This window comes from Heterocephalus glaber, unplaced genomic scaffold (genome assembly GCF_053883595.1).
Source record: "Heterocephalus glaber isolate CG9 unplaced genomic scaffold, H.glaber_assembly_v1.0 deba00001509, whole genome shotgun sequence".
Taxonomy (NCBI): Eukaryota; Metazoa; Chordata; class Mammalia; order Rodentia; family Bathyergidae; genus Heterocephalus; species Heterocephalus glaber.
This window is the reverse complement of record NW_028258325.1, coordinates 18,087,332-18,112,111: the sequence shown is the minus strand read 5'-3', so window position 1 is coordinate 18,112,111 and position 24,780 is coordinate 18,087,332. Positions and strand designations below refer to the sequence as shown.

The 24,780-nt window shown below is 37.5% G+C and overlaps 1 protein-coding gene across 4 annotated transcripts in view; it reads left to right on the top strand.

Annotated features, from left to right (window-relative positions):
- The window catches only part of Ppargc1a (PPARG coactivator 1 alpha), a 638,292-nt gene extending 614,644 nt beyond the window's left edge, over positions 1-23,648 (top strand). For all 4 annotated transcript variants that reach the window (XM_013073084.3, XM_087187407.1, XM_021260219.2 and 1 more), the window contains 6 exons: positions 3,061-3,973; positions 4,518-4,622; positions 4,780-4,900; positions 13,935-14,056; positions 14,398-14,549; positions 19,741-23,648. In XM_013073084.3, coding sequence (XP_012928538.1) covers positions 3,061-3,973; positions 4,518-4,622; positions 4,780-4,900; positions 13,935-14,056; positions 14,398-14,549; positions 19,741-19,844 — 1,517 coding nt within the window. In that variant the 3' untranslated portion in view covers positions 19,845-23,648. The remainder of the gene's footprint in view (positions 1-3,060; positions 3,974-4,517; positions 4,623-4,779; positions 4,901-13,934; positions 14,057-14,397; positions 14,550-19,740) is intronic.
- Positions 23,649-24,780: the final 1,132 nt, after the last annotated feature.

Here is a 24,780-nt window from a genome sequence, read left to right as displayed (position 1 = left end):
GTATCTCCCATCCAATAAGCGAGTAGTACTTATGTGGTTCAAAATGTGACACCAGCTGAAATTTATAGCCCTGATAATTTTCAGTTACAGTACAATTTGGATTGACTCTGAGTATTTCCATAGATAATAAACAAATCTTCAAGACAACATATACTTATTTTAAATTTGAATGATTTGCCCTTTTATAAAAGTGAACGATGAAGTTGGGTGCCGAGTGTCTGAAATACCAGCCTCTGATGTACCATACCATCTAGCACATAGTAGGTGTTTTGTGAGTAGAGCTTCTCAGCAGTCCCAGGCCATCTAATTTGTGATGGAGAGAAAATGCTTTGTTTTTAACTCAAAGAAAGTACAGTCACCATGTGGCCACTTCCAAGAGCAATTTGAGAACCAGTTATTTAAGCAATAAGAAGCGTAGGTACTAGGACAAGTGTTTCAAATTTTCAAGACTAAAAAGAATTTCTATATTTAAAATCCCTAGATAGCAGAGCTAATTTTAGAACTCATCTCTAATAGTGGCCTAATTTGGCATTTCTGAAGTTTAGGCTTTCTTTTTATAAATCTAGAATGGCAGTCAAAACAGATATATTTGGGAGTGCAATGGGGCAGTATGAGGCCATGGTTTTCTATATGTGTCTGTGGGCTAGGTCTTTGAAAATGTTTGCCCAGTTTTCTAAGTGGATCTTGGGCAGCTAAGACATGAGATCCACTATGAAAGGAGAAGCCAGAAAAATAAAAGTAAAAATGAGTAGTAAAACAACATTGGAAGTCACAGTGACATCCCACTAAGAGTTTATGATCCATTTGGAAAGACAAGATAGGATACATTCAAAAAGAGATAAGCAAGAATGTGCAGAAACATGTGAGCCATATGAAGTGACTGCATCTAACAGTAAATTATTAGAGAAATAAAAATCATCCTACACTGAAGTGGTCGTGAAAAGATTTATGCAGTTTGGTGTTTGAATGCTGAATGCCATTTCCTCTGATTCAAGGGCTGCATCATTTGGCATATTTGGCTGGTATTTGCTCAGCAAAGAGAGCGTATTTATCATTATTTCTTAAGCATCTTAGCCTCCCATGAGGAATATTTGAGAACTTACTATTTTTTTTCCTGGGAATCAGTACCTTTAAATTTTCTATACTGGCGACTGAAGGTAGCCTGTGATAGAACTCAGTGTGATTTCCAGTATGAATAGGGCAGTATAGAAGGAAAACCAAATGAGAGAGAGAGAGAGAGAGAGAGAGAGAGAGAAATTTGATCATATCATATAGCATATCATATAGGAACTTCATAGATGGAGTAAAAGATACTCATTTAGGAAAGAGGAAAGAAAAGGGAAGTAGCCTCAGTGGCACAGGTGTTTCATTAAGTAGGATCCCACCTCCCCTTATAGCTGCTGTGGAATGGGGTAGCTACCCCAGAGTGGCTGCTAACCAAAGCTCTTGTGAGACTCAGGTATGGACAGAGCAAGAGCAGTAGCCCCTCTCTCTCTCTGCATTTCTCTTTCTGAACTTTCTGGGGTAGAATTCCGCAATTAAACCCCTTTGCATTTTGTACCCTTTCTTCCTTCAGTTAGGTAGAATTAACCACAGATACTAAAAAGTACCAAATATTGGTTTAAAATACATAGTTTTGGGAAAATCATCAATTTCTTCCACCTGTAATAAAAGTAGGAGAGCGAGACAGCACCTTCCCGTTCATATCAAAATTTCATGTGGCTTCCTGTGACCTACTTGGTTCTTGATATATTTTTTTTTCCAGCAAGGTAGGATATTTTTTCCCTTGAAATATGCAGTTGCCTTAAGTCTAACCTCAGGCTTGTTAGCAGACTTGAAGCTCTTTTTGCTGAATAGCATTCACCCGTCTTCCTAAATAGAAAGTGTATTGTAAACTAAAATGTTCCCTTGTAAGCATAAAGTCATTTGAACTCCAGTCTGCCCTTCTTCAAAGTCCCCTGGACTCTGGCGTCATTTCACAATGGTTCCTCCTCGGTGTGATGGGATGAAACTGAGAGGTAATAGCCAAGCTTCACAGACTCTCCTACGTTGGCTTCTGGTGGAATTTTCTGCCCTTCTGTGGCAACAGAAAAGGCAAGCACTGCCAGGTTTTCCCCTTTCTGTCTTTGTTTCTTCCTTATTTAATTAGTTAGTTGCCTAAGCTTGGATTCATTTCAATCCTTCCGTATCATCATCCACAACTGATGTGCTCTAAATAAAATGGTCCACTGGCATGGCGATATTTACTGTTACTGTTCACTTAGGTTTCTGTTGCAGAACTATATTTTAGACAGAATGTATTAGTTATGCTTACAAGAATGTATTATACCTACATTAGCCATGGTTTACTAACTTAATGAACTGTGGAGACAAAGAATCATTGCCGTCAAGTTGTAGAGTGACTCTAGTTCCTTGCAGCGTCCTGGCTGTCAGATTTTCTTGAACTTATTTTGATGTTGCCTGTGTCATTCCCACCCTGCCCAACGTTTACTGTTATTCCATCTTTTTTTTAAATTGCTTAATTCCTTGGCTCCAAGTTCAGGTTTTCTTGATTGGACAAATAGTCCTGAGTTGCCCATATCCTCTGCAAGATTCTTGACCTACAGATGCCGCCAAGGCCACTCTGATTCCTGGGTCCCATTGTGTCAGTTTTCCATAAGACAGACTATGCAATGCGCTTAAAATTCTAGCCTTGGCAACACGTAGGCCAGCGAGGCCACTGGTGACATGGCCATGTTTTCTGGGAAGCAGGATTAGTTAGCTTTGGTGTTTGAAATACAAAATTCCACAGCTCTTGCTGCTACCTGGCATTATCCATCCCTGTTTTGTTGGTGACAGAGGCTTAGGGAACAAGTCAGTTTTGAGGTCTGGTCACGAATTTAGCATCCTTTTTCCTCAATCAGTTTTAACCTTTGTCTGTGATCCTGGGAAAGTTAGGAAATGCGTCTTGTCATTTAAGAATATTATCTATGTTTCTTTTCTCTCTTCTCTTTTGTCTTTTCTTTTTCTTTTTTTTGTTTTGTTGTTTTTTGTTTTGTTTTGTTTTGTTTTTTGCCTTAGGCCTAACTCCACCTACAACTCCTCCTCATAAAGCCAACCAAGATAACCCTTTCAGGGCTTCTCCAAAGCTGAAGTCCTCTTGCAAGACAGTGGTGCCACCGCCATCAAAGAAGCCCCGGCACAGTGAGTCTTCTGGTACCCAAGTCAATAACTCCACCAAGAAGGGGCCCGAGCAATCTGAGTTGTATGCACAACTCAGCAAGTCCTCAGTGCTCGGAAGTGGACAAGAGGAGAGGAAGACTAAGCGGCCCAGCCTACGGCTGTTTGGTGACCATGACTATTGTCAGTCCATTAATTCCAAAACAGAAATAATTATTAATATATCACAAGAGCTCCAAGACTCTAGACAACTAGACTATAAAGATGCCTCCTCTGACTGGCAGGGGCAGGTTTGTTCTTCCACAGATTCAGACCAGTGCTACCTGAGAGAGACTTTGGAGGCCAGCAAGCAGCTCTCTCCTTGCAGCACCAGAAAACAGCTCCAGGACCAGGAAATCCGAGCCGAGCTGAACAAGCATTTCGGTCATCCCAGTCAAGCTGTTTTTGACGACGAAGCAGACAAGACCAGTGAACTGAGGGACAGTGATTTCAGTAATGAACAATTCTCCAAACTACCTATGTTTATAAATTCAGGACTAGCCATGGATGGCCTGTTTGATGACAGCGAAGATGAAAGTGATAAACTGAGCTACCCTTGGGATGGCACGCAATCCTATTCATTGTTTGATGTGTCGCCTTCCTGCTCTTCTTTTAACTCTCCATGTAGAGATTCCGTGTCGCCACCCAAATCCTTATTTTCTCAAAGACCCCAAAGGATGCGCTCTCGTTCAAGGTCCTTTTCTCGACACAGGTCATGTTCCCGATCACCTTATTCCAGATCAAGATCAAGGTCCCCAGGCAGTAGATCTTCAAGGTAATCCTTGTCAAAACTTACCCGATGTGAAGGTGTTTCCCAGGAAGTCAAAGAAAGTATTCAAACTCACAGCCAGCCCAGTCCTTTTCCACTGCATTCCCAGGACAGTGGGAACCAACAATGCCATTATGCAGTCTGTTCTCTCCAGGTGCTCTGAAATAACTCAGCCTTGAGCACAGTGCTTGGAAAGAGTCAGGTCAGAAAGAGCAATTTGTAAGGGACTTGCTCATCTAACTTTTTCCATTACATAGGGAGAACTGCCCTGTGCCAGGATAGTTGAAATCCATGCAAGATAAAGCTGACAGTATATCAGACCTGGTGCTCGGTGTTAACATCAATAAGAGACACAAACACACACAGAGAACACATCGCTTTCCGGCCTCGGAACTGGCTTGCTGATCTCAGACTGTCTCCGGAAAATCTCACTAGTAGCTAGGAAAGCCAGTGTATGTAGTAGAGTATTCCGGAAGGTGTTCAGTATGCCGATAAACCCAGAGTAAGTGGCAGTTGCAAATGTTCCTTTGGTTTTTCTTCTCTCTCCCAGATCCTGCTACTACTATGAATCAAGCCACTACAGACACCACACGCACCGAAACTCTCCCTTGTATGTGAGATCACGTTCAAGATCACCCTACAGCCGTAGGCCCAGGTAATGAGCCGTGTCCTTTGCCTCTGGCTCTTTGTACCCTCTCCTTTAGATGACAAGACATCATGGAAAGCCCTTCTCCCCTCCTTCCTCAGATTATGATTTATTTTGCTTGTGCAAATGGAGGTGGTTGATTTAATGATGAAGTTATGTTTCCCAGGTATGACAGCTACGAGGCATATCAGCATGAAAGGCTGAAGAGGGAAGAATACCGGAAAGAGTACGACAAGCGGGAATCTGAAAGGGCCAAACAGAGGGAGAGGCAGAGGCAGAAGGCAATTGTAAGCAGCATGGAGCTAACTTTTTCTTTAACGGAGGGTTGCTCTTTTTCTGTGTGCTTTTTCTTTTCTTTTGTTTTCTTTTTTTTTTTTTTTTTGGTAGATTAGAAAATAAACTAAAGCTAAGGCTTTGTTAAAATAGGCACTATTCAGCCTTTTGGCTTTAAAATATCAATATGTTTTCAGTGCCTCTGAAAAGTTTATTGGAAAAATATGTTAAGTCAGTATATTTTTGATTATAGTTGCATTTTGAAGTTCATTACTGTTTCCAAGGCTTGTTTTGAAAAATGAAGAGAGTACAGATTTATTTGGTTGGGTACTGGTTTCATCTGGACAGAGGATGGGTTTTGCTCCATTTCCAGTTGCTTGTTTTCCCGCCTGAAAAAGGAGGAGACATTGCTGTTTGGTTTCAGTTTTCATCTTTTTGGCAGACATGAGGATTGTGTTGTCCATGAAGAGCCTGGGTTTGTGTCAGATTTAAAGCGGGCCATAGAGGATGATTGGCTTAGAAAGTCGTCATTTCTTACTTATGATGGAGGTCAATACCTAAGTAGGTGGTTGACATATCCACATTTTTTATGAATTCTCAATAACCTGTTATGGACTATAGCACCATTTACCACATGGTATTATATTCACTTGACATATTATAGACAGTGCTGATCTTTCCATGTAAAAATCCACCTTATATGAAACTTACTTGTTTTCTGAAAGTCAATACTTTTTCAGTAGCTGCTAATAAGTAGACTTTAACCCAGCTCCCTACTGCTGCTTATCTACCTAGACCTTGGATGACAAAGATGAGATGCTGTGATTGTCAACATTCAGTACAGGCCCATGGCAGACATTCCTAATCAATCACAGATCTCTGCCCTTATCAGTCCCACAGAGGCTTGGTGTTTTCCTCAACATGGAGCTCCAGGGAGCCAGGGATAATCAATCAGCTATGGCATTTCTTTGGTTCATTGCACCTGCTGTCTATGCTAGATGCTAAGAGTTCAGTTAAAAAGTAGCATTTGCCATAGCTTGCATATAAGCTAACCTAGGCTTAGGGAAATTATTTTTTCACTATAAAGATTGGATTTCTACAGTGCCTTTAAGAAAACCCACTAACATCAACAAAATTTTGAAAAAGAGCTGACTAATGGAGTAAAAAGTGAGCATTAACCAACAGTTACCAGCTGGAGGAAAAAGGTTAAATGAGAGGTTTGTTAATCACAGGCACTCAAGGAAAAAGAAAAAAGAAGGGAGAAGTAATTGAACAGCTCCACTAAAATTCTGTTTCCTACCACTCAACTTTGACTCTAAGCCTGAGTCAAAAGCCTTGTACAAATTACAACACTTTCTCTCATTTTTCTCAACTTTCAAATGAGCTGTGATATTAAGATTTACCAGAGTATCATTACTTAACACTTACAAAGACTAATGAAAATTAAAAATTCCATTTTTCTAATATTGTTGTATTTAATTAATGGCCTATTCAATAATTATAATAACTCACATTTATATAATGCCATATAGTTTACCAAGCCTTTTAATATGGCATATTATAGCTATTATAGATTCTAAGTGCTTAGTAAAGAACCAGGACTTTATGTTGAACCTGTTCCCACCTGAACAATTAATACAAATGAAAACCTGTAACTCTTTTTGTGGTGAATGTTTTCCAGGTGATTGGTATCTAAAATTAGGTAAGACTTGGTCCCCAGGTTCAGAGAGCTTCAAGTGCACTGGCAGTTAAAGATGTATGAAGAGGCAATGCACTGTGATCAATGGACTGTCAGAGGGTCCATCTACAATACTGTGCTGGCAAATGGATAGATATCTAGACCTGGAAATGAGCAAGGGCATCTCCAGTGAGAGTAAGAATGATCTGAATTGTAAAGGTAGGGAGAGCAAAGATTTTCCACATTGACAATGTCCAATATGGTAACCATTAACCACATGGCTAGTTTGGCTAGGTAGAATTAAGATAACACTTTGTGACTAGGATTTAAAGACAGTATAAAAAATAATGAAAAATATCTAGTTAATATTTTATATCAATCACAAATTGATGTGATAATATTGTAGATCTATTGAGCTAAATAAATTATATTAGTATTAAATTTTCAGTTTCTTTTTTACTTATTTAAATATGGCTCTTAGAAATTTTAAAATTATATATGCTGCATTTTAATTTTATTGAGCATTGCCGTTTGAGGCAGAAGCTATACAGCCTAAGTCTCGGGAAAATATTTGGATGTCTTGGGAGACTGCTGCTCACTTAACTACAATACCAGGGCACAAGAAGGGTTAAAAAATAAGTCAAGAGGGTTCAGTGGAAGGCTGATTCTTAAGGGTCCTCTAACTCATGCTAAAGATTCTGAAATCTGTCTTCAAGGCATAGTAGAACTATTTAATGAACTTAACCCACAGGAAGATTTTTGATTGATTTCCTTTCTCCAAATGATCTGCTTTCTAGTGCCATAATGCACTGGCAAAATACATTTTTATGGACTTGAGCACAGGGATACATGCAATGATTTTTGACTCATTTGACTAGATTTGTTTAAAAATTCATTCATAAAGTAGCTAAGGAAGCTGGGACATGCCACCTAAATTGGCTGGAGAGGTAACTTTCATTCAATGTTTTAGACAACCATAAAGTGAGTAATAAGTAGCAAATTACACTTAAAATATGTTGGAGGTGATGTTAGATTAACTGTTGATGAGAGTAATCATATACTTAGGGAACCAGCAAAACAAAGGGTCCAAAAGGAAATCTTTTAAAAAGCATTAGCAATATAATCATTGCTATTTGACAAAAATCAGTGTTTTCTGTCTTATGGGCTCTGTTGCATTTATTTTGAGTTCCATAAGAAAAAAAGTGGTATAGGAAGTCTGTAACTATTTCATTGCTTGGGGCTCTAGAAGTCTTAATAGAGCCCAATGTGAGTGCATTGGATCAGAAAGCTAAAAGAACACTAATAATCAGTAATTACTAAAAGCATCATCTATTAGGATGGACTATCACCATTGTTTCAGACCTACTTTCATACAATTCCTACCTAAAATTTTTCTCAGAAACCAATTCACTCTGCCTTTCTTTGTCCCTGAAACTTGAAATAATTCAGATTATAGTGGGACTCTGCAGAATTTAGTACTTAATGTCTAAACTGTCACTGCTTTAATTTCTTGTTGAATTTTAAGTCCAACTCCATTTGCAATCTGTACAGTTTCCTGCCAGAAAACATGATAATGAGATGTTAATTTAAAGGACAGATCTAGACATTATGATATGGCTCAATGCTTAAAACCAAACCCAGATGTGCATGGGCAATAACTGTGCCATTTCATTGTTCTTCTCTGCCGGTCAGTATGCAGCCTGGGAGCCAGGAGAAGTGCATCATCATTGATGATGATGTACTCTTTGCAAATGAGACAGAAAAATTACATAATTTTTCAGTTATTCTTCTGGAAACAATAAATTAATTGAATCAGTTTTCTATTCAAGCCTTTTTTGTGCTGCTGGGGTATTCAAGACTTTTGAAGGAGACATTTCATGTGGGTGGGTGTATGTTATATACTGATTTTAAACTGAGTATTTGGAAATTTTCAGCTTTGTGGCAAGATGAACAAGTTCTAGAGACCAGTGCACAACATCATCCCTATAGTTAGATATGGCAGTGTATCTTCTGAGTTAGGTAAAAAAGACAGATCTTATGTTATGTGTTCTTGCAGACAGAGGAGGCTGGTGAGGGGGAGGGAGAGAGACAGACAGACAGAGAGAGACAGAGAGCAGAGAGAAAGACAGAGACAATGACAAAGGGAGAAAGACACAGAGACAGAGACAGGAAAACAAAACCCCACAAGAGAACACAAGGACATTTTTGGAGATGACAGATACAAATTTAGTACCATTATAATGGTGGATACATACAAATGTCCAAATTCATCAAAATGTAGACATTAAATGTTTTCACTTTTTTATCTACCAATTATGCTTCAGTAAAGCTTTTTAAAAGGAAATTATCCATATTTTCAAGCTATAGCTTTCATGTTTCTGGTTTACCAGTATTTTTATTTGCTTTACCTACACGTCATTTCTTAAGCAGAACAGCCAGAATTTACTCACATTAGACGTAGATGCTAAGCAGGAAGATTCCTGAGTAGTACTCAGATAGGGGTAACTTTGGAAAACTGAATGCTATAAATTTGTTTCTTCTCTAAGAACTTCCCCTAGTAGCAGACATTCATTGCATGCCTCCTGAATTCATTGTGTTTAATCAATATTAGGAGCAAGAAGAAAAAAAAATATTTTGAAGCATATTTTAGAATTCTGGTATTTCTGTCCATTCATAATCTCCCCATAACCATTTACTTCCTGCTTTTTCTATTAGTAAGACTATCTTGGTACACCATGCATTGTCCAGGGTATTCAGAATGTCTTGGGATTTCTTTTTTTCTTGCAACAGTTGAACCCAGAGCCTTGCACATGCTAAGCACATGCTTTTCTACTATGCTACCAGCCCTATCTTGGGAATTTTTGAGGAAGTCACATTGCGACTAATCTGGAAATTAACATAAATCTTTCACTGTCAAGGTTGACGTATAGTTTCCTTAGCACAGAAGGAAGACTTTTTATATTATCTGACATGGAAATGTAGAATAAATGTTCTGGGAACCAAAATTTATACAAAGCTCTTCCTTGTTGGTACATGGCATTATAGGACATTTTAGTGAGATAATTCACTAAAAACCATCAAACAGAGTACTTGGCCTATATAAAGTTCATTAAATGTTAATCTCCCTATTGTTTTCTGTCTTTTCTTAGTCAACCCCTTTTACCTAAAGTAGCTTCTTATTTGATGAGAAACAACCATTGTTTGTTTTCCCTAGTGAACTGGAGGCTCTATGCTCTTTTTGGTAAACATTTTGGTAATGCAAAGTCAGTCAATTCACTGAGGTTTTTTTCCTTATTTATCTCCTGTGTTTTGGTATAATGAGGATTTACTGTACCTGTTAATGCTACACAATTCTTCAATTTTATTATCCAACCATCAGCAAACTAGCTTTTGTGAAAATTGAAGCTAAAAGTTATTTGATGAATGTTCCATCCCCCTCAATAGTGAAAACTGGTCTGAAAATCATTTTTCAAGGAGATTTTTCCAAAGGTTTCGAGTTCCTTCAAGCCTTTAAGAAGTTGGAAATGTTATTAAGCATTTTGATTTCTTTCCCTTTCATCTCCTGTTTAGAAATTAATGTCTTGAAAAATTGGCTGCAAATGTTAAGGTTTTTAAAAGATATGAAATCTATTCATCTGTCTAATGCAACTGCAACATGTTAAAATGAATTGGTTCTTTGTTAGACATCTTGGCCAATCTTGGAAAGATGTTTGTCTTCACCTTCTAGACCTTCAGATGCCTTCTATTTTCATTTTTAGCACTTGGAAAACAAAGCACTTCAATAATTTTTTCAAATGAGAATTTCATCATGTGTTTACTCTCTGCTCTTTGTAATGTACGGAGACATGGCCCCATTCCTGTGTTTTATAAAATGAGATGGTAGACTGAAAGATACTTTGAGCAATGGTAAAACAACAGCTCTTTGATTTCTTATTTTTCTCCATTGTATCGTCTTTGTACTGCAGAATGTATCAGTATCTGTGCTGAAAGGTCCTCTAGTTTATCTTTTTTGTGTGGGATCATTGTGGCATACCACTTTGTATAAAGCTGCAATTCAAAAACTGTCCCAATATGTCTGCATATGGGTGTACATATGGTCGATTTTAGCTTTAACTTCAAATTTCCTTGAATACATAGGCTGTGTGTATTCCCATAATGATAGCTGAGCAATTTCTTTGCTATGGCTCAATTTCTTTCTCTTCTACATTTTCCTCTCCCTTCCCTCTATACAGTAGTAACTTTCCTAAAAGGCTCATTAAAAAAAATCCATAACACCCATGCAAGCAGGTGCCAGGAAGTTTTAAGTTTAGATAACAGTCCCGTCGCATTTGGCTGTTTGGCTGTAGCAGGATGCATAAACGGAATGGAATGGAATGTGGTGTTATGATTCCCTTGCTAATGCACGCAGCTCTGCTCCAGCATTAGCCTCACCATCCATTTCTATTTGTTGACTGCCAGGAGAGTGGGTGCTCTGGAACAGCACAATTGCCACCTTCAGTGGAGACATACAATGTACATGGAAGTGACTCAGGCAGCTTGATCTATTTGTGCTCCTTCATCTGGTCAGTTGTGTGGGCAGGTAGCTATTGTCAGAGGAATTGTTTCATCAGCTGTTTCAGGAGTATACGTTTTGATTTCTAGAGGTGACTTTTGTGAGTGAGACCCTGAAAACACGTAGCTATTCTACACTTCCGATGCATAAGCATGTAGATTCCCTTTGTTAATTCTCTCAGCTGAGCTACCTGAGGAAGGGGACCTGGAGAAGAGTTTTCCTATAATACACAGTAGCCAGATTTCATTTTCCTTCCTGTTGGAGCAGCTCAGGGAGTAAGGTCATACTTAGGCATCTTCGATGTAATGAAGGAGATAGAAAATGTTAAAAATGATTAATTGATTAGCAGTTGATTGATTTTTTTTAGCAAATATTTATTGAGATTCTTTTTCAGTTTTCCTTAAAATAGAATAGTGGAAAGGAAAGATATAGCCTCCACTTTCACGAAGCTTTTATGGTATTAGACATTGAAAGATAAAGAAAGTATTAGTTACTTAATTATAATTAGGCATAGAACTGCAAAAGAGAAATAGAGTTTTCTATGAGAGCAGCTAATAGGAAGTCTGACTTCATCTCAAGTCTCAGAAATGAAAGGATTACTGAGCTTAATGTAATCCTAGATCATGCATTGAGAAGTTTGGGGATACAGTGTGAGGAGGCTGTTCCAGGCAGTGAAGGAAGAGCTTGTGCAAAGGCCTTAGAAAGGAGGGAATATAGTATTTACTGAGGACTGATTAAAGCCCAGTGTGCCAGAAACTAGAGGCAAATAAAGACTGAGAGGTGGGAGAAAAAGCCCATGATGGAGTCAGGAGTAGACCTCGTGGGGTGTGCCCAGCAGGTCTCATTTATGATTTCTGTGTTTTGCTAAAAGATACAAGAAGTCATTGAAATATTTTAGATGGAATTGGCACAATTAGATTCCTGTCTCCTCAGCAAAGACTCTTCTGCCTGGAGTGAAAGAACAGGTTAGAGGAGGGAAATCATGGACACAGTTGAGTCAAGTTACAAGGCTGTAACACTAGTAGGCCAATAAGCTGGCAGCTTGGCTAAGGGGAGAGAGAAAAAAAGAGCTAGGTTAGAGAGAGATGAGGAGGTAAAACTCAAGTGGACTCAGTGGACAAGATACAGAGGGAGGCATGCAGATTTCTTTTCTGGAAAAACTGGCCAGATGGTGTTACGTGACAGGAGAGCATGAGGATAGGACTAGCTGGGGAGAGGTGAATCTGGAGTTTGCTTTGGCAATGTTGGTCCCATTTGAGATGCCTTGGGAAGCCAACCTAAGGGGGTAAGTCAGGTTGATTGTGTGTGGCACTCAGAGGAACTCATTTCTCTGACAGAATTAGAAACAGCATTGTCGGGCCGGGGATTTAGCTCAGTGGTTTTGCCGCCTTCTGCGCAAGTGCGAGGACCCGAGTTTGATCCCCGGTACCAAAAAAAAAAAAAAAAAGAAAGAAACAGCATTGTTGCATCTGATCAAACATGATAGGCATGGATGAGAAGATCATCTAGGAAGTTGAAGAGTCTGTGAGTCGCTCAGTTACATTTCACAAGTGCATATTGAGTGCTCACTCTTTGCTAACCCTGGGGCCATGAGAAGGGAAGACACTCAATAAATGTAGGCTATCCCTTTGTGTTAACCCTAAACTAATTTGTAGACCATCCTAGCATGGGCCTCTCAACACATCCAGAGAAAACTGTCGGGCAGGCTGTTTCTTTGTCCACTTCAGTTTAACTTTTCATTTTCTTTTTGTTTATCTTCAATGCACATATAGAGTAGTTGGTAAGTGTATTCTTTACATTAACTCCTGTGCTCTTAGGTAATCTTTTCTGAGTTTTGAAAAGCTTTTTCCCCTTCAGCCTTGTCTTCTTAAATAATAATAAAAAAAAGATTGCTTCATACACTAAGAATGCACACCTGATTTTTAAAAAAGGAGTCTGTCTTTGGGCTACAAAATAGTCTTCTCATATTTTGTAGGTTATAAATTGCTGATGATTTTCAGATTATGATGATACTGACTTCACTTGTGAAATTGACGCCACACCCCCCCTAGTCTGTTCCTAAAATAAAAGTAGATCTACGGGCAAAGTGAAATTTATAGCCTCTTTTATTTAGCTCTTATTCTTCAGAGACCCATGGTTTAAAATGGCCTATATTTTAAGACTACATTTCTCAAATTATTGTCTTTGGACCACCTGTGTCAGAATCACTGGGGTGTGCTTGTTAGAAATGAAGACTGTTGAACCTTGTCTTCCAATTCTTTTTTATTGTACAGCTAGGATAAACTCCAATAATTTTCATTTTAAACAAGCACACCAAGTCGTTTCCATGTATACTAGAATTTAAGACCCTCTCTTTTAAGGATGTCAGAATTTGAGTATCTCCTGATTAGAATTGTGTGTCGATGACAAATTAACTAGCTTTGAATGCCAGGTCAGTGTCGAACCAATTTTGAAGATTAATAATTGGATCTCAAGTGTTCAAATATTTTGCATGTATTCGTTAAAATACTTGGCATAGACTTCTTTTCTAACACATAAAAGTTCATGTGAAGGGAGAACAGAGTGGTCAGGAAAAGTAGGAGAAAGTAGAGGTACAGAGCAGAATGCATAGGTGAGAACGAAGACATCAGTACTGAAGCAATGGAGAGTGAATGAAGTGTGATTGAGGAGCAGTCGCCCTGGGTATGGTGCATGGGTTGCCAGCTTGGTGACGTCCACTTCTGCATGCTTGTGCATTTCTGGGTACTTCCAGAACAACATCTTCTTTCCTGTCTCTAGAACTAGAAGAAAACTCTCCTTACTCCCCCCCCCCCCCCAGGAAGAGCGCCGTGTGATTTACATCGATAAAATCAGACCTGACACAACACGGACAGAACTGAGGGACCGCTTTGAAGTTTTTGGTGAAATTGAGGAGTGCACAGTAAATCTGCGGGATGATGGGTGAGAATCTTCAAGATTATTTCTTGTTTAGAAGCTGACGTATGTAAAAAATTATGGCCCTAAGATTGCTGGGATGGGAGTTGCCAATGTAAGTGCTTTGACAGATGACACGTTGAGTTCAGAACCTTATTTATTTTCTTTCATCCCCATTTATTAATCTTTCTAGTTGAGATTTCCTGTCCCAGAAATAAGTATTTAGCTGCTTGACAGGACAATCATACTGATAAATGGATGTAGTGGCTCAGGCATTGGTACTGATGAAGTCTCCCCAGGTAGAAAGGGTTACAGTCCTATATGTTAATACTTCTTCAACAGTCTGAATTTCTCTTTGTCCATGGCAGAGACAGCTATGGTTTCATCACCTATCGTTATACCTGTGACGCTTTTGCTGCTCTTGAAAATGGATATACTTTGCGCAGGTCGAACGAAATGGACTTCGAGCTGTACTTTTGTGGACGCAAGCAATTTTTCAAGTCTAACTATGCAGACTTAGGTATGGATTTTTTGTACATAGAATGAGGAATCCATAGCGTAGAGCTCAAAATGAGACCACCTAGGGTTGACTCGTCATTATATTTTACTGGAGGGAACATTTGAACACAGATTTTCTTTTAAATGAATGGGCCAATTGCAAGGGTAAATAGTTCAGGGTTAGCAATGAAGCACAGAAGTAAATCCTCTGGCTGCATAGGTACTGATATTCTACTCTGTGAGTGTGTGTGTGTGTGTGTTATTGTGTTTAGCATGTGCACAAGTTGTGTGTATGTGTATGGTGTATTGTGTTTATCTACATGTATTTACGTTTTCTGTCTATGTGCCTGTAATCTGTTTTTCCTCTTTCTGCCTACCTTGAATCCTTTTGTATAAACCATTGCACTGCCATCATTGTTTTATGGACCAGACTACGCAAAGGTCTTATTCTTTTTTATTATTTCACAAACCATCAAAAATATTATAATTTTCCATGAAATACAACTTGTGAGGAGAAAGCAAGACTTCATATTCTAACTCACTCTATACTTACTTTCTTTAGAAGCAAAGAAATAAAATCTACTATTTGTTGTCTTGACATACTAGACCCTGTGCTAGAGCTTTGAAATGTTTTCTCATTTGGTTACCAAATGAGGAGGTGAATGTTAATATTATCTTCCTAATTTTACAGATAATTAAAATGAAACATACATAAATATATGTTTTGCCTGTTAAAAAATGATACAGACTCAAGAAGTAACATTTGGAAAATAAAACAGTATTAGGAAGAAATGCAAAATTACCTATAAACCTATCATTCAAAGATAGCCATTGCTACTAAGTAAATGAGTTACCTTTTATCTAGGTATGTGTACTTTCTTATAGATGAGGTCATATGAATATGTATATATTAAATTCTACTTTTCTCAACATTATTATATAAATTCATTTACTGCTGTGATACACAGTGTTAAAAATGATTCATCAACAGTTTTAATGTCTGCTCAGTATTTTGTTGGATAAATTGTATGGCTATACTTAATTGTTCCATTATGGCTAGGCAGGTATTAGTTTTTAATTTTTTTGAATTATAAATAATGCTACAATAGACATCTTAATTTCCTTTCCAGTTCTAATTTTTTTCTTTACATGTCACTCCTTATCTAATGTGTGTATGATAAACCTTTTAATTCTTTGAAGAACAAGTGAGGAGAGAAACTAGCAAATCCTTGTGTATATGACATAGTTTTTAAATTAATTTATACTAGCAATAAAATTAACATGCATTTGTTCCTCAGCATTACTAGATATCTTTGTGCCATTGCACTGGCATGGTGTAAAGACAGAAATGAGTATCAGCTATGAGGATTTCTTTTTTCCCTTTTAAACACAGTGATGTCTTCCTGGAGTAATTGATTTAGGTGGTGTGCATTGTTCAGAGGGAATATGCTATAATTCACTTCACAAGCTAAATAGATAGTGTGAAGCAGGGGAGAGGCAGCTGACTGGTAGAGAGATAGAAGCCTAGGGATGAAAATATAAAATGTGGCAAGTCATTTGTTCAAATGTTGGCTGATAAAAACAGTCAAGACAGATTGAAGTCTTGAGCTGATTTGACTTATTTTCTTCGGTAATGAAGGCCAGGGTATTTCTTCTCTCTCACAACATCTAGAGTTTAAAATAAGCTACCTAGAGGGGCCTTTAGATCACGATTCATCATGGCAGAGGGAGGATTGGATGGTATTTCCAAATTGAACTGGCACCTCCCTGAAATATTTCTAAGAAGAATGTTCCCTTCTCATTATCTCCCTGCCTAGCCAGCAGCAATAGAGACTTTGCCATTGCTAAACTCACCCTGCATTTTCTGAAAAGTATGTTTGGTGTGCATTGTGGAAGCATGGGATTTTCCAGTTCCCTCAAGCTCTGTAGTGGTGGGATGAGGTTCTTTTTCTGACTGTAGGCATAGTGGAGTGAAAAAGAGCACTGGCTTTGGAATCCTGAGCACCTGGGTTGGTAACTTGGCCTTCACTGATCTCATCTCAGACAAACAATTCAACTCCATGAGCTTCTGAGTCTTCCTTTGTAAAAAGTGTTACAATGTTGTTGTGATTATTGTGATGTTCTTAGTGTAGTGACTGGCTTAATATAGGTGATCAATAAATGGCTAGGATTATAATTAAAATAGTAGAAATGAAAAATCAGAAACTTAGAGATGTTTTTAAACAGAAGGATGAGCACCAGGATCTAGTTTTGGAACTCAGTGGAATCCTCACGTGTGCTGTTTTTGTTCCTGAAGGGCAAGAGCACACACAGACACTTAGCATGGTGAGTTTAAGAATATATTGTACTCTTGAAGGGATTGGGAACTTAGATGTATATGAAGAGCAAAATAAAAAGGATGTGGTACAGATTAATTTCACTGAGACATTAAAGTGGCCTATTATTTTAGACAGAGTCACCAATTATTTTCCTGTTTTTATTTGCTCCTCTAAATGAAATTAGCTCACACATCCTATTTCTGTATTATTGAAAACAGCTAATGGTTACTATAATATTATTAGAGTAAAACATAATGATTTCACCTGCTACTCATGAGCTAGTTTTATAAATAAGCTGAAAGTTTAATATGACTTGGTCAAGGATACCAGGGTGAAGTAAGGATTTGAGGCTAGTTTAATAGGAATCTTTATTCTATGTGTTTTTCTGTTTTCTCTTATAAACCAATGTTCATTTTAAAAATTGACAAATAATATTAAAGAAGAAAAATAGAGAAACTATATTGGAAGTAGGATTGGAATAGAAGAACTGGTCCATATTATGAATAGTAGTTTTGACCAGGAATGAGTTATGATGTAGAACTTTTGTTTCAGCATAAAAGAAAAATGAGGGCCGCGGATTTAGGTCAGTGGTTTTGCCGCCTGCATCACAAGCGCAAGGACCGGAGTTTGATCCCTGGTACCAAAAAAAAAAGAAAAGAAAAATGAAATAATGCTACATTTATCATAAATTCTTTATTAATTAAAAAGTATTGTATCATCAATATCTTGAATATGTATGTATATATAACTTTACAAATACCCTTGCCATTTATTGATAAATCACTCTCGGATCCCAGCACAAATATTTTCAACCATAGTTTTGAAAACATGGGGATATTTGAAATTAGTATATTCATTTGAAAAACATTAGTTTGAGTATCTACTTTGTGCCATGCATACTTGTAGGTGCTAGTACAAATGTGATATGATTTGTTTCTATTAATATGTTATCATTATTTATAACCATTTCTTTTTGAAAAATAGCAGTTACAAGGTAGTCATAACATTTTTCTTATATTTTAATGTGTTTCAACATCTTCATGTTAAGGGAAGAGAATGTGGTGGTGAATGTGATTGCTTCAGAAACTGAATGTGATTACTTTCTGTTTCATGCAGTAAATAGGTTTCCTGAGTCACACAATGTGCTTGTGCAAGTGGATGCATAGGCACACGCTCTTTCATAGTTAAGAAGCTCTTGCAAACTGCTTATTGCATTATAATCAATACTTGACAATGGAAGACAGAAACAATGACATTATAAGTTTCACTTTGAATAATCCAAAGTTAGAAAAATTAATCATTTTCAGTATTCCCTCCAAGGAAAGATATATGCACATATTCTTGATGGTTCTGTACAGCCTTTTGTCATATAGGCTATGGTCACTGGGAGAATATTCCAACCGATCTATAATGCAAATAAAATTCTGATTTCAAAATAATCACTCACACCATGCTAGACATTATTTATTTTTTGTCTCTGCACAAAGATTTTGATTTGAACACCAGCTGCTCTGAAGCTGTAGTAATATAAGCACTCATTAGGCCAAGAGGAGAAAGGTGGATGCTAGAATCATTTAAGAATTATCTGTTTAAGGTAGATTTGAAGAAATCATGGTAACTTTAATGTCTGTAGAAGACTATAATCATTGTTCTTACCTGGAAAAACTTGCTGGAAGAAAGTCACTAGACACGGAATGGTAGAAATGAAAGAAAAAAATAAGTCAAAGAGTTTCTTTGCCATTAGATCTCAGACAGTGAACGTTGATTGAAGGTTGGGGGACAGAACAGAATGCTGGTGCTGGAGAGCTTGCAGTAGCAGTGTTTTCTGCACAACACTTTTCACTGTGTGAATGATTGCGTTTTCCTTTTATCTACTTTACATTCTTTTATCACTGAGCATTTCTATTATAACTTCCTCTGGGAAAAAACATGGGAATCCTTATATTTTATTACAATTATCAATGTGTTGCGGGAATGCTTGTTTTCTTTCAAATAAATGTTTTCCAAAGAATGAGTGGATTTGCAAATGGGTTCTGATTACACTTCTATGCCACTCTCCCCACTTGCAAGACCAATAAGAAATATTTGACTTTTTTATAGATGTCAATGAAGAAAAATCAGAAGTTAACAGAATTGAACTTTGTATCCAACATTTCTAAAGCGCATCTATTTTACTAAGGGTCACTTAAAGTAGCATGTGGCATATGGTTAAACATGACTTGGACTAATTTAAGTTTCCAAGAAAGAGCAGAGTATAATTTATAACTGCATATTTATTCTCTCCTATTGATGAGCAAAGAAGCTGAAAGTTCTATCTCAGGATGGGAAGTATTTCTCTAGAGCTTCTAATTTGGGGAGAGTTTACACCTGCTTTTCTGGGGTGATAGAAATATTGGGATAGATGATGAGATTGATTTTGTATCCCTTCTGCCTCAAAGGGTAGCAGTTGGGGATTAAGGGATGTTCTGGAGTGATTCTCTCTTTCCATTCAACTCTCTTTCATGCTCAATGAAGCTAACCCAATAGAATAGGAAAGTTGCTTCTGCTTTCTACTTGTCCTTCCATATCTGGGTTATTGAGGAACCCTAAGCAAGTCATTTAGCATGCTAGAGGCAAAAAGACAGTGATTGTCTAGCGAAAGAGGTGAAAGATGTGTGTGCTGCCTGCCTCCCAGGAGTGTTCAATCTAAAATGAGTCAATAGGTACATGTTTTTGAAAGCTCCACCACTCTGTCCTCTGCCTATGTACATGTAGTATGCAGGAAAATCTGGGCATTGTTTTTTAAAGTGTATTGATTAGACAAGTGGCCGTTGAATCAGGCAATCTTGAACTGCAATGATTGCACTTGTGGCCATCAGCAAAAGGTGCTTCTAACCTGGCTTGGGTTTCTTTCAGATTCAAACTCAGATGACTTTGACCCTGCTTCCACCAAGAGCAAGTATGACTCTCTGGATTTTGATAGTTTACTGAAAGAAGCTCAGAGAAGCTTGCGCAGGTAACATGTTCCCCGGCGGAGGATGACAGAGAGATGGTGAATACCTCACAGACTGCACGTCCTTCCTGGACAGACTACTGCAAAGTCATACTTAGGGAGTTCTCCTATTTTGCACTCTCTGTACAAAAACAAAGCAACAACGATACAACAATACAACAACAAACAACAAGAACAACAACAACAACAATGGTTTACATGAACACAGCTGCTGAAGAGGCAAGAGACAGAATGATATCCAGTAAGCACATGTTTATTCATGGGTGTTGGCTTTGCTTTCCCTGGAGTCTCTTGGTGACAGTGTGTGTGTGTGTGTGTGTGTGTGTGTGTGTGTGTGTGTGTGTTGTATATGTGTGTTTATTTGGTTTGGGGGAAGTGTGTGTGTCTGTTTGTGTGTGGACTGGGGGCACCTGACCAGAACTTGCAAGGCAAACCACTTCAAATGGCAGCAGTTCCACGAAGACACACTTAAAACCTAGAACTTCAAAATGTTCATATTCTATTCAAAAGGATATATATATATATATATATATATATATATATATATATGGAAAGAAAACTAACCAACCAACCAACCACCAACCAACCACCCTAAAATGACAGCTGCTGATGTCCAGTCATCAGCCTCCTACTCTGCTTTTTAAGAAAGTGCAAAATCAACCTGAAGCAAGCTTTCTCTCGTAACGTTAATGGTTATCTGACAATCCTGAAGAAACCACAGGTTCCATAGAACTAATATCCTGTTTTTCTTTCTTTCTCTCTCTTTCTTCTCTCTCTTTCTTCCTTTTCCTTTCTGCCATGGAATCTGGGTGGGAGAGGATACTGCGGCCACCAGAATGCTAAACTTTCCTAAGAGTTTGAAGTTTCTGTAGTTCATCCTTTGACCTGACACCCATGTAAATGTCCAAAATGTTGACTTTCCACTGCAAATTTTAACAGCGTTGTCAGTGGTCAAGCGTGCAGCTTGCTGGGCAATTCTTTGTGAGGAGCAGACGCGGTGTTACATTGCTAATGAGAGTTGAGTAGAACTCTCTGGATGTGTTCGGATAGTGTAATTGCTACATTCTCTGATGTAGTTGAGTATTTACAGATGTTAAATGGAGTATTTTTATTTTATGTACATATGATACAACAATGTTCTTTTTTGTTACAGCTATGCACTGTAAATGCAGCCTTCTTTTCAAAACTGCTAAATTTTTCTTAATCAAGAATATTCAAATGTAATTATGAGGTGAAACAATTATTGTACACTAACATATTTAGAAGCTGAACTTACTGCTTATATATATTTGATTGTAAAAAAAACAAAACAAAACAAAACAAAAGACAGTGTGTGTGTCTGTTGAGTGCAACTACAACAAAATGATGCTTTATGCACATCCATCCCTTCTTAGGTGAGCTTCGATCTAAGCATCTTGTCCGAAAATATCCTAGTCCCCTAAAGGTATTAACCACTTCTGCGATATTTTTCCACATTTTCTTGTTGCTTGTTTTTCTTTGAAGTTTTATACACTGGATTTGTTAGGGGAATGAAATTTTCTCATCTAAAATTTTTCTAGAAGATATCATGATTTTATGTAAAGTCTCTCAATGGGTAACCATTAAGAAATGTTTTTATTTTCTCTATCAACAGTAGTTTTGAAACTAGAGGTCAAAAAAATCTTTTTAAAATGCTGTTTTGTTTTAATTTTTGTGATTTTAATTTGATACAAAATGCTGAGGTAACAATTACAGTATGATTTTTAAAATAATGTGTGTCTGAAGACTTATCTTTGAAGCCAGTATCTCTTTCCCTTGGCAGAGTATGATGATGGTATTTATCTGTATTTTTTACAGTTATGCATCCTGTATAAATACTGATATTTCATTCCTTTGTTTACTAAAGAGACATATTTATCAGTTGCAGATAGCCTATTTATTATAAATTATGAGATGATGAAAATAATAAAGCCAGTGGAAATTTTCTACCTAGGATGCATGGCGATTGTCAGGTTGGAGTGTAAATTCTTCCTTTGGGAAATTCAGCTTTTGCAGAAGCAGTGTTGCTATTGCACTAACATGGCCTCTGACGTGACCATGATGTTGTTCTTGATGACATTGCTTCTGCTAAATTCAATAAAAAACTTCAGAAAAAACCCCTCCATTTTGAGCATCAGGATTTCATCTGATTGTGGAGTCCCTGGAATGGAATTCATTAAAGTTTGGAGTGTGTATTCAAGTTTCTCAACCCAGATTTGAGTCCTGTTTGGCTGACATAACTTTTCCGGAAGATATGACATACCTACTACTTAATCGTTCTTTTCCTTTCTCTCACCCAACATGATCTTACAAAATCGGTTTCACCCCCAGGCCGATGCAGCTAATTTTGAGAGCTGCATTCATTTATCACCAGCATATTGTGTTCTGAGTGAATCCACTGTCTGTCCTGTTGGATGCTTGCTTGAGTTTTTGGCTTCTTATTTCTAAGTAGATAGAAAGCAATAAAAATACTATGAAATCAAAGAACTTGTTCACAGGTTCTGCGTTACAACAGTAACACATCTTTAATCCGCCTAATTCTTGTTGTTCTGTAGGTTAAATGCAGGTATTTTAACTTTGTGAACACCAAACTAAAGTTTACAGTCTTTCTTTCTGAATTTCGAGTATCTTCTGTTGTAGAATAATAAAGACTATTAAGAGCAATAAATTATTTTTAAGAAATCAATATTTAGTAAATCCTATTATGTGTTCAAGGACCAGATGTGTTCTCTATTTTGCCTTTAAATTTTTGTGATCCAGTTTTAAATACATTCTCCTTTTTGCCCTGGATTGTTGACATGAGTGAAATACTTGGTTTTCTTTTCTTACTTATCAAAAGACAACACTACAGACTCCATGTTTTGGATTAATTTATCCCCCTGTGGCCTAACAAATATTGTTACCATGAAGATAGATTTCCTCCATGAACTTCAAATTACATCTACAGTTAGTGAAGCTTTTGTAATTTATGCAGACACTGTGGGTAGCCCATCAAAATGTAAGCTGTGTTTCTGTTACTTTTATTTTTTAATTTTTTGGGAGAGACTATTTCAAATGAACATGTGCACCCCATCATCACTGGAGGCAAATTTCAGCATAGATCTGTAGGATTTTTAGATGATCATGGGCCATTGCCTTCATGCTGTGGTAAGTACCACATCTACAATTTTGGTAATCGAACTGGTGCTTTAGAAATGTGGGGTTTTTTAAAGAGATGTAGCAGAATAATTCTTCCAATGCAACAAAATCAATTTTTGCTAAACGACTCCGAGAACAAGTGTTGGGCTGTCAACATTCAAAGCAGCAGAGAGGGAACTTTGCACTACTGGGGTATGACGTTTGGGTCAGTTGAAAAAAGGAAACCTTTTCATGCCTTTAGATGTGAGCTTACAGTAGGTAATGATTATGTGTCCTTTTTGATGGCTGTAACGAGAACTTCAATCACTGTAGTCTAAGACCTGATCTATAGATGACCTAGAATAGCCATGTAATATAATGTGATGATTCTAAATTTGTACCTATGTGACAGACATTTTCAATAATGTGAACTGCTGATTTGATGGAGCTACTTTAAGATTTGTAGGTGAAAGTGTAATACTGTTGGTTGAACTATGCTGAAGAGGGAAAGTGAGAGATTAGCTGAGTCCTTGCTGGGCTTTTTTTCCACCTGCCAATTCTACATGTATTGTTGTGGTTTTATTCATTGTATGAAAATTCCTGTGATTTTTTTTTAAATGTGCAGTACACATCAGCCTCACTGAGCTAATAAAGGGAAACGAATGTTTCAAATCTACCTCTGCTTTTCTTATTTATCGTAACCAAACTGCTGGCATGTTTCTCAGATCAGTACATATCACTTGCTTATTACTATTCCATTCTCTCTCTCTCTCTCCCTGCTTTTCCATATTCATGGATGCATTTCAGCTCTAAGGAAATATGCAACTCCTGGGTTTTACTTGTCTTCTTTCAATTCATAAAGGCAGACATGGTGATTTCTATAATGAACGTTCAGAGGTGAAAAGTGACATGGGACTTTATCAAATGGATTAGCTCTATTTTTTAACTTAACCCCAGGAAGTGAGTATTTTCAAGTAGAAGCTATTGCCCCTAGGAAGAAATCTGCTAAATATTCGGTGTAGGAGATGGACTGGATATTTCTCAAAGATGTGTAATAGGATGTAATCGCTGGTCCTATGTAAGTCATCAGGTTACATGTGAGGTGAGCTGATAGATGACCACATGTCTCACTGGTAGGCTGTCCATCACGCCTGGTAGGTGGTGGTGGTCATAATGACAGAGAACACATTATTAACACTCCTCTCTCCCCTGATTTCAGATGGTCTTTTCCTCTCTCAGTCACTTGTATATCAAGATACAGCACAAACCTGCCACCAAGGAAAGGTGAATAAATATATCGTGCCCCTGCACCCAAACCTTCTAGAGAGAAAAGAATATTTGTAAATATTGAAAATGCGATAGTGCTATCAACAGTGCATTTAACTCTGCTACATAACATAAGGAGCACTCCCAGTGATTCTTTTCTACTTTATAGCAGTAATAAGATTTGTCAATTATTTTATCAATATAAAAAGTAAAAAAGTACTATTTTGTCATGGAAAAGGTGCATTCACATACAACTATGGCTACTAAGATCCCAGGATCCAGTGGATAAGGCAGATCCTGACTTTCTTTCCACTTTGCTTAAATTGTATAGAGTGTTTTTCATCTTTTGACTGGAAGAAGCAAGGATATTAGAATACTGCAAGTCTTCCTTAAAGGGTTAACTTTTTATTCTAATAAACCCTTTGAAAGAAAAGAAAAAAATCAAGGATTTTAAGAGGCAGAAGTAGCCACTACTTTGATACCAGAACATATCTATGAGAGATAAAGGATTCATTTAATGTTGTTCTCCAAACATCAAATCA